The sequence below is a fragment of the Bubalus bubalis genome, chromosome 2 (genome assembly GCF_019923935.1).
Source record: "Bubalus bubalis isolate 160015118507 breed Murrah chromosome 2, NDDB_SH_1, whole genome shotgun sequence".
NCBI classification, from domain to species: domain Eukaryota; kingdom Metazoa; phylum Chordata; class Mammalia; order Artiodactyla; family Bovidae; genus Bubalus; species Bubalus bubalis.
Window position 1 is genome coordinate 20,564,285 of NC_059158.1, and position 10,480 is coordinate 20,574,764.

The window sequence follows — 10,480 nt, forward strand, 5'->3', positions numbered from 1 at the left end:
TGAGCTGCCTTAACTGGGAAAAGAACAGAAGGAAAACAAACAAATCTGGTGAGGCCACCTGCCAGCAGTTGGTTAAGACCTGCTGGGAGGTACAGGCAAAACTTGGTCTTGTGTTATAATAATATAGCCTCAGTGTGCTGTGCACTTGATTCATTCTTCATGTACACACACACACACACACACACACTTAAAAACAAAAGCCTTTCTCTCAAATGCTGCAAGGTTCTTATAAGCTACACACTCTAATCATGACTAGAATTTTAAAATGCATGACTTTAAGCACTGAAGCTATTTACAGATATCTCTAATTTTAATTTCTATGGACTTTGGGTCATCATTGTTTCTTCCCATTTTTGAATAAGTGATTAATATGTAGATTTTAATACAGTATTAAATTATCTCATTGACTATTTTACTAAAAATCCTTGGTTGCCCTGACATCATGCATGCATTTATTACTTGGCCTAGAATGCATACTGGTATCTCACATATTCGGTTTCTGAATAATTTTCTAAGGTGTTTACTCATATATATGAGGGATACATATAGTCTGACTTAAGCAGATGCTTCTAAAGCTTCTATTTCTTGGCTGGATAAAATTGTATTCTCAGTAAAGTCTTCTTTAGCATGAATATTTCCTGAAAGTAATTTTTTTTAAGCTAATAGTTATTGAGTACTTACTAGATGCCAGGCCTTGTTCTAAATGTTAATTTAATTCCTCTGAAGAATCTTGTGACATGTACGCTCTTGTTATTCTGTTACCCTTATTTTGTTGTGTGGAAACCAAGGCACAGAGAGGTTAGTTAACTTGCTGAAGGTTACACAGCTGGAAAATGATCATGCTGATTTTTTTTTTTTTCCAGCTAGCCTGGCTCAGAGTCAAATTCCTAACCAATACACAATATCTCTCTCTGAGTCAAGAAAACATGTGGTTGATGCCATTGCATGTTTTTATGATACTCCTTTAAGTAACCATTCTGATGCCTAGTGACCCTACCTTGGATATTTCCTGAGTGAGGAGAGGACCAGTTTTAACATTTCAGAATGTTTTGTTTCACACAGGCCAAAATTTCAAGAAACATTCTACTCTTCACATTAACACATTATTAACTGTGGCCTGTTAATTTTTTAAATAACCAGTTATAAAATCTCAATTTTCTATAATTTTTCATAAATATTTTGGACTTTTATTTTCTTTTCACACACAAAATTCTATCAATTCACATTTCTCTTTATTCTCTTTATCATTCAGGGAGTATCGCAGTTTGGGTAGCCTTAAGCACATGTGAATCATTTCTTCACCAGGTTTGGGTAGAAAGTATTGTTATTTTTTTAAAAAAAATCAAATTCTGGCTTTTGACCCAAAGATTCTAAAATAGAATTTTGCTGTTTTCAGTGCATTTGGTGGGGTGCTGAACATAATACCAATACTTGTATAAACTTCAATGAAAGTCTTGTCAGTTAACCTTACTCTGCAAGTCCATGAACTAGCCCAGATTTTATTCTGTAAACAGAGAGACCACATGGCATTTTCCTAAAACAGCAAGAAACTTGGATAATGCCAATGGAGCTTCACTCAGTGTGTAAGAAAGCATTTATTTTAAACATAGGTGTAATAAAGGTCTTTCCTTTGTGTACTTTTGGGTTCACAGTCTTCACCACTAAACAAATGCAAAATCCTTTCTTCGAGCTTTGTGTGTGTGAGTAAGAAAATATTCCATGGAATTTTAAAAATCAAATTTAACTACAAATGTGTTTATAAAAATTTTGAAACAATTGTTTAAGAAAGGATAATATTAGAAACTTGCTTGTCCAAATAGCATTTTCTTCAGTAGGTCAAAATGTGTTAAGAATATTTAGAGGAGAAAACCCACACAGGACAGCAGGCTTTAAAAGTGCAAGTGCAAACAACTTTTAGAAAAGAGTTTGAACTAAAGAGAAAATGCAGGGTGCTTAGGATTTGGTGCTTTGACTGCCATCACCCAGGTTCAATCCCTGGATGGGAAACTGAGATCCTGCAAGACATGTGGTGCAGCCAAAATGGAAAAAATAAAATTAAATAAAGAGGGAAAAGTAAGAACATTTTCTTAAAAGGTTAAGGAGAGGAAATGAGGAAAATAGGGAGAGACACAGTAGATGTATGTTATGGAACCAAAAACACACCAATGGGAATGACAGGAAAAATGAATAATTAGAAAATAGGTCATACCAAAGTAAAGATTGGTTGACTGAAAAAGAGAAATACATTGAAGACTTAGATAGGAAGGAGATAAATCAGCCAGCGGCGAGAGAAGCCCCAGACCAGTAGTGGTGTTCCCAAATGCCTGCAGCTCACTACTGTCAAGTTAGAAATCTCTGGCAGGCAGGCGAAATCAGGTGAGATTGTACTTATGCATTTCCTCAACTATAACATTGCTCAAAACTATCTCTACCCAGGGATTCCTTTTTACTAAAGTGCAATTATACCCCCAAAAGTGTTGATATATGCTGGTGATTTTCAACCCTGGCCAAGTATCAGAATTGTCTGTTGAATTTATATATTCCATGGAATGGTATGAGAAGTGAAAGTGAAAGAAAGTCGCTCAGTCGTGTCCGACTCTTTGTGACCCCGTCCATTGGATTTTCCAGGCAAGAATTGAACCCGGGTCTCCCGCATTGTAGGCAGACGCTTTACCATCTGAGCCACCAGGGAAGTCCATTATCATTATGGAATGATATGCATAAATATAAATATATATATTCCTGAACTCTAGTATTTTGACTGAGTTTGTGATGGGTGGTTCTGGGCATTTTATATTTTTAGAAGATGTTTGGTTAACATCACTGTTTTATTTGTTGAAATATTTAATGTATCCACTTAGCCACAACTTGCTTGCAAGGTTTTAATTTGTAGGGTCTTGGTCACATAAATGGGGTTCTGTGATGCTAGGTTCACTTGGAGGATGAGTTCCAGGTGACCCACTCTCTTCCAAGCCACAGGATCAAGTAACACCTGGCTCCTAGAGGAGGATACATTTTTAACATAAATCTATATGTGTATACCCTTTAAATATTTCTATTCTGACAGTCATGACTTTTTGAGTCAATGTCATTGAGAAAAGTTTAGAAAAGAAGAAATTGGGAAAAACGAATAAGAAAAAAGGAACTATATTGTACCTTCATGAATTAAAAAGTATGTGCAGATTTCATGCTTACATATGAACTCTGACTTCATACTTTTCCTCTGTAAGGTTTGACATTTCTTCCTAGCTAAGTCTCCTTATAAGGTGCAAGTTCATAGTGGGAGAGGGTGTTGAAAGGCAAGAGTCTAAAAACTCTCAATTTGGGGCAGAAAAATGTAACCCCACCTAATTATTTTAGAAGTGATATAAACCCTATGCCATGCAGAGCTTTCCTGCCCTCTCCTGGGTCTTTCCTCTCCATTACTGGGTCTCTTCTAGCTTTTTGCCTTAGTCTGATGTTATAGTGTAAGGCTATATTCTCATTCTAAGTCTCACCAATAGACATTTATCTATTAACCAGGATTGGGGTGGGGGTGCGGGGGAGAAGTCTTTTTCTTTTTCAATTTAACTAGAGTGACTCTTACTGTGGAAATTTTCAAAAGCTGCAACTGGAAACTAAAGAGAAATTTTTTGATTGAGAAGTCCTTTTCAAACCATATTCAGATCCAATTCTGTTCTATGTTGCTTAAAAACAAACAAACAAACAAAAACCAGGGACTAGCCTGTCCATAACACTGTAATCTAATCAAAAGCCTCCCAGGTGAGGGCCCTGTAGGCTTAGAAATGACCTTAATCAAGTATTAGCCCCATCCTACGATTAATCCCCAACTCTACAAAACATCCGGAGAAGGCAATGGCACCCCACTCCAGTATTCTTGCATGGAAAATCCCATTGACGGAGGAGCCTGGTAGGCTGCAGTCCATGGGGTCGCGAAGAGTCGGACACGACTGAGCGACTTCACTTTCACTTTTCATTTTCATGCATTGGAGAAGGAAATGGCAACCCACTCCAGTGTTCTTGCCTGGAGAATCCCAAGGACGGCAGAGCCTGGTGGGCTGCCGTCTATAGGGTCGCACATAGTCGGACACAACTGAAACGACTTAGCAGCAGCAGCAGCTACAGAACATGTTTTCTTGTCTCTGAAACTGAAGAAGGTTGAGAAAGGATTAATGGAAAAGAGAAAGGAACTTTTAAGAATTGAAGCCCAATCAGACAGGTGCAGAAGGCCAGGAAGAGGGTCCAGGAGCAACTGATTACTGAAGCCTATCTTTAAGTTCCTTCTCTCACATGTATTTGCCTAAAAAGAAGTCACACAGTACATGTTTGAATGGAGAAATTTGCAATTGTTTTTCTTTTTTTTACTCTTTCCATACACAGGAGTTTTAGTACCAGAACCTCTTCATGGCCAGGCTTATAGTTTGTCTCATTAAAATGCGGCCTTTAAAATGGAAACATTAAAAGAATTGAAAGGGAAAGTCCCGTCACCTATAATTCTATGTTCCTTTACATATTATTGTCACATTCCCCAAGGAACCATTATCTAATTTATTAGTTTTGCTTGCTCATGCTCAGTCGTGTCCGACTCTGCGACCTCATGGACTGTAGCCGGCCAGGCTCCTATGTCCATGGGATTTCCCAGGCAAGAATGCTGGAGTGCGTTGCCGTTTGCTCCTCCAGGGGATCTTCTCCATTCAGGGATGGAACCCGCATCTCCCGCATTGGCAGACTGATTCTTTACCACTGAGCCACCTGGGAAGCCTTAATTTGTTAGTTACCGAGCTATGATTGAAGGCAGAAGGGGAGGACGAGATGGTTGGATAGGATCACCGACTCAATGGACATGAATTCCAGCAAGTTCAGGGAGATGGTGAAGGTCGCAAAGAGTCGGACACGACTGAGTGAACAACAACAACAAAAAGTTATGCAAAGGAAATTTGAAGTGGAGCTCTTTGCTCCATGTCCTTGAGCTGATAAGAAAACACTCAACTTGCAAATAGGCACAGGAAAAAAGTGCAAGACAAAAGAGAAACTAATGCTCTCGTTCGATTGAGGGCCACCTCCCCTGCCAGGAGCTCACCGAAGACCGAGGTTTCCTGACCAATGAAAACACTGAAATGTTAATAACCCCCTTCTTGCCCCACCCCCTGAAGACCTAATTTGGAAAAGCCACCTGATCGTGTTGTTTTCAATCAGGTCCGCTTGAATGCTATTTAAAGGACACTGTCAAGGCCGTAGAGTTATTTCGGCAGCAACCATGTCTGGTCGTGGTAAGGGTGGCAAAGGCCTCGGTAAGGGGGGTGCTAAGCGCCATCGCAAAGTATTGCGGGACAACATCCAGGGTATTACTAAGCCAGCTATCCGGCGTCTGGCTCGTCGTGGAGGTGTCAAACGTATCTCTGGTCTTATCTACGAAGAGACGCGTGGGGTGCTGAAAGTGTTTCTGGAAAATGTGATCCGGGACGCGGTCACCTACACGGAGCACGCCAAGCGCAAGACTGTTACCGCCATGGACGTGGTCTACGCGCTCAAACGTCAGGGCCGTACCCTTTACGGTTTTGGTGGTTGAGTAAAGCATCTGCTTGAAACGTTTAGAAAAACTAAAGGCCCTTTTCAGGGCCGCCCAAGTGTTCGCTAAGGAGCTGTTGGACGTTACTGAGATGTGTGAGTAAGGAGGTATTTTAAGTGTGAAAGAGAGCTGCCTTAATGCAGTTGACTTCTGAGGGGTTGGGAAGTGTGACTTTTTCATAATGGAAATAGGATTTTAGGCACGGCAAAACAACCACCTATTAAGATACTTGAAGCCTTTAAGTTCTGTGCATTTCGATGTCCAGCCTTCAAACTGGTTGGCTGGCGGTTTTAATGGCACAAAGCTTCGCATTACCGCCCACACAATACATAGCTATGTAAATAAGGGCTCTTTGGGAACAAGCTTTCATTGGCCGAATATCACCGTGGTGAAAAAAACCCACTGCGTTACAAAGCTGATTTCCTGTTAGCCAAGGCATAGAGCTTCATAACGGTACCCGGAACAATCCGATTTATGCCCGGCTCTGAAGGGCGCTGGAACAAAGGCACAGAGTGGTCTAACCGGTTCCGTACAGGTTCGAGTAGTGGTTGGCAGCCGGCCCACGGCTGGGTGGGATGAAGCCAGCCTCCTTTTCCTCTGCAGTGAGTCTCCGGTACAGAAAAGGGGCTCAACTGCCTTTTTCAGCAAGTGAAGATTTTTCCTTCACTATCCCAACTCCGTAAAACGCCACTTTACCCAAAGTTCCGAGCTGTGGCTGAGTCTATACAAATCGAAACTATTGTGTGTAGTTATTTTCCATACAGGAAATAATTTTTCTTCAGAGGTCCGATTATACAAATGAATTCAGACAGTGTATGTCCTAGTGAATCATCTGTAGAACACGGCTGTGTGTGAAACTGCTTAAAGTACATAGTTTTGGATTGACTTTGTTCGAAGTCGCGCCAAATACCAAGGCCCAAAACAAGATGAACAGTATAAATGTATTATTTGCGAGGATCTTTAAATAAGGCTAAATTACAAATTAGGTAAAAACAAACTAAATTGTTTAAAGTGAAAAAGATGCTTTTCCTAATACAAGCAGGTTTGGAATTTAAAGGTTACATTGAGCCTCCAACATCTCCATGCATCGTTTAACATTTTTCAGCCTGTGTAGGGCAATATGAACAAGACTCACTCTCTTCACTGACAACCACAATTATATTAAGACTATATTACAAAATCAAATGTTAATATATGTGCTTAACATACAGAAAATAATCTAACTGCTTTCATGGTAACGAAGACAAAATTTTCAATATTCTTGCAAATTGTAAAACGAAAACGTTTGATTTACACAAAATTACAGTGGAAAAATGTTTAATAAGTAAAAAAAAAAAAAAAAAACTTCCCACTAACCCAAATCGAAACCTTGGTTTTCGTATATTAACCCCTTTCCGTATATTAACCCCTGTTAAGTCCATGGATACGGAGTTCAGAACCCTTATACAGAATGATACATAAAAGTACATACTGGAGTAGAATTAGGTGAAGAAAAAAACAAAACATGGTAAAACATAGTTGAGGCATGGGGCAGATCTCCACTCAGAAACTAGGCCTAAACTTTAAACGTAGTAGCTCTTGAAGAAGAATTCTCTAGTGGTGCAGATGGTACAGAATATGCCTGCTAATGCAAGATACCTGGGTTTGATCCCTGGATCGGGAAGATCCTCTTAGAGCAGAGAATGGCTGCCCCTTCCAGTATTCTAAGAGCATTTAAGAACTTAAGGAATGTGCCCTGATTTTGTTAGGATGGACAATTCTCTGGAATTGGACAGTACCCATGCTAAAGTATCTGTACTGTATGTTCAATAAGATACATTTCACATCACAGGTTCATTTATCAAATATTTAGAATCAGTAGTCTTCCAGAGACTTCTGGAAACGATGTTACACCCTCCTAAAATCACTTAGGTGGCTCTGAAAAGAGCCTTTGGGTTCTATGAAATCTGGTGAAGAAATGTTACTTCTTGGTTGTTGCTTTCCTAGTATTAGTTTTCTGCAGGGTCAGCTTAGGATTCACAGTTTTGGGCTTTCCTGCCCTGGCCTTCACTGGATTCTTCCGTGGTTTGTCTTTGCTTTTTTTAGCTTTCCGCCCGTTCCTAGCAGCTTTCTGGGTTGTCGTGGCCCTCGGCTTCTTAGCTCTTTTGTTGGCTTTACCATTCTTCGGAGACTTTGAATCTCTGGATAAGGCCAGCTTCCTACTCTTCGCAGCAGCAGGTTTTTTTGACTTTTCCCTTACTAAGCTCAGGAACAGCCTTGCTGAGCTTGAAAGAGCCGGACGCACCGGTACCCCTAGTCTGTACCAGGATTCCCTTGCTCACCAGGCCTTTGAGACCCAGCTTGATGCGACTGTTGTTTTTCTCCACATCGTAACCTGCGGCTGATAGTGCTTTTTTCAGCGCAGTCAAGGACATGCCAGCCCTCTCCTGGGAGACCTTAAGTGCCTCAGTAATCAACTTGGACACTGATGCCCTTGCTGTCTTCCGATTTACACCCGTCAAGCCAACAGGTTTCTTTACCCGCTTCCTCACTTGAGGTTTGTCCATGGAAGCCGGAACCTGGACGGCTGAGCGGCAGGCACCGTCTCGGACATAACAGCAAAGAAAAACAAAACATTCCATTCAGCAAGTACGCTAAAGAGTCGCGGGTTGTGGGGGAGGAGACCCTCAGGGCCTTATATAGGGCAGGGCACGCTGTGATTGGCTCATCACTCAGGCACCGCCCCCGCCTCTTGGGGGAGGAGCATTTGTGTTTGTTTCACTTCCAAAAACTGAATAGCTCAAAAATCTCTTGCACGAACTGCCCAGGTTCTACTGCTGAATAATCCAGAGAGATACAGATTTCAGATGCCTTTTCAATTTTTAATGAAAAATGGCTCTGTATGCCAAAGCTATTCAATAAAGCTCTCAATTGTCATCACAATTTAGAGAGAAGAACAAAACTTCCTCTTTTCCTTGTAAATATAAAAGTAATTTTAAACGAAAGACTTATCTCATGTTTCCTGAGTGGTCTTCCAAATAGTTGGCTTCCAGTCGGTCGAAAAAATAAATTATTCACACCTTTATTCTAGTTGAAAATTATTTATGTACATAAGGGAAGTAACACAGATATCTTAGATGTCTCACTGCAGACTTGAAAGATGCTTTTAGAATTGTTGAAAAAACTTCAGGGTACCACCTTATTTGGGCAAACACAATCTAATAAACCATGATCTACAGGCATGTGGATTGTTTGTGACTAAAACAACTTCTCAGTCTCTACAGCTTGATAGCAGACCCTCAAGCATGAAGTAAATAATATGGATCTCACGCATGATATCTGCTTGGCCAAAATCAGGTCCCCTTGTGGCTGGCGTCCTAAACTGACTTTTGTTTCTGGTTTCATTAGTTGAAACCTTACCCCTATGTCCACCCCCATCTCCTTGACACTTCACTGTAAAAAAAAAAACTACTACTACTCAAGGAAACAGATACAATCCCTCCCCTTAATATAAAATGTGAGGCAGGAACCCTGATATGAAGAGTTCATTGGAAACCACAGACCCAGATCTCTAAAAGGACTGGCCTGGCAGGTGTGTCTACAGAGCTGTGGGGAAAGAATGATTACGATACTGTAATACTTCTTCTTCTGAAATACTTCAGAGGAAATCAGATGGTGAGACTTGCAAACTTCTGATTGCAAAGTAAAATAGAAAAATCTTTCATTCTTTGTTTCACATCCATGCACCCACATGTGCACGTACACACAAACATCTGAAACAAACTCTGAAAACAATGCTACCTTAAGGGTTCTGTGATATATTTTAATCTAGTTTATTTTTTAAAAATGCTAGCTGTAAATCATTAGATTGATTTCACAGCCTACTAATACATTCTGACCCTTTGAAAATTTTTTCTCCTTAGATTACAGCTTACTGAGGACTCTCTTTTAACGTGTATTTGGTTTCCCTGAACTTTGGTGATCCCTTAGAGGTTGTGCCATTAAATGTCAGTGATTTAGGGTTGGGTTATGGAATGGACAGAATATATCATTGCCATAAAAATAACAAAGAATGGAATTTTAAAAAATTCTTAGATTCCATAATTTAATATTCATAGAAAAAAGATTCATATTTTGCATTATAAATCTAAAATATACCATAAAAACAAGCTCACACATATATACAGTATATATGTGAGAATCGTTGTCCCAAATATTTTTCCCTCAAAAAGTAAAAAAAAAAAAGTAGGAATTCATTTTATATATGAGGAACCTGAGTCACAGAAAAGTCACATAACTTGCCTAAAGTCTTAGAGCTAGTGAGCAGGAAAGCTGGGACTTTATTTCAAGAAGTCTATCTTCAAAAGGCTCTGCTTCTCCCATCTCACTCTTAGTCTTCTCAGGCTACTCAAACAAAGTAGACTGGTGGCTTAAACAATAGAAATTTATTTCTTCACAGCTCTGGAGGCTAGAAAAGGCCAGGGTGCCAGCATGGTCAGGTTCCGGTGACAACTTTTCCTATCCTATAGACAGCTGCCTTCTTGCTGTGTCCTTATACAGTCTGTCTTTAGTGCATGCGCACCAGAAGAGTGATGGCTCCCTCTTTCTCTTCTTGTGAGACCTGGAATCCTATTGGATTAGGGACCCATCTTTATGACCTCTTTAACCTAAATTACCTCCTAAAAGCTCTGTCTCCAAATATAGTTACAAAAGGGGTTAGGGTCTTAGTAAATTAATTTGGAGAGGAGCAGTGCATAAGTCAATCCATAGCCCCACTTCTCTCATGTACTGGTTAGGAGGCTTATATGAGACAATGTAGGTAAAAGCACTTTTAGTTACACAGGGCCAAACATGGTTCATTATTCCAGCATTGTCCTGGACAGAGTTTTTTCTTGATCTTAACCTAAGATCCTACCTACTTATTCTTTACAT

General features: G+C 40.1%; 1 protein-coding gene and 1 pseudogene across 1 annotated transcript in view; one reads left to right on the forward strand and one right to left on the reverse strand.

The window, feature by feature from the left end:
- LOC102395477 overlaps nt 1-5,627 on the forward strand; it is a 61,375-nt gene extending 55,748 nt beyond the window's left edge. Inside the window, exon 4 of the mRNA XM_025296410.3 lies at nt 5,239-5,627. Coding sequence (XP_025152195.1) covers nt 5,239-5,569 — 331 coding nt within the window. The 3' untranslated portion in view covers nt 5,570-5,627. The remainder of the gene's footprint in view (nt 1-5,238) is intronic.
- Nucleotides 5,628-6,315: 688 nt separating this feature from the next.
- LOC102415310 lies at nt 6,316-10,376 on the reverse strand (annotated as a pseudogene).
- Between the last annotated feature and the right edge of the window lie 104 nt (nt 10,377-10,480).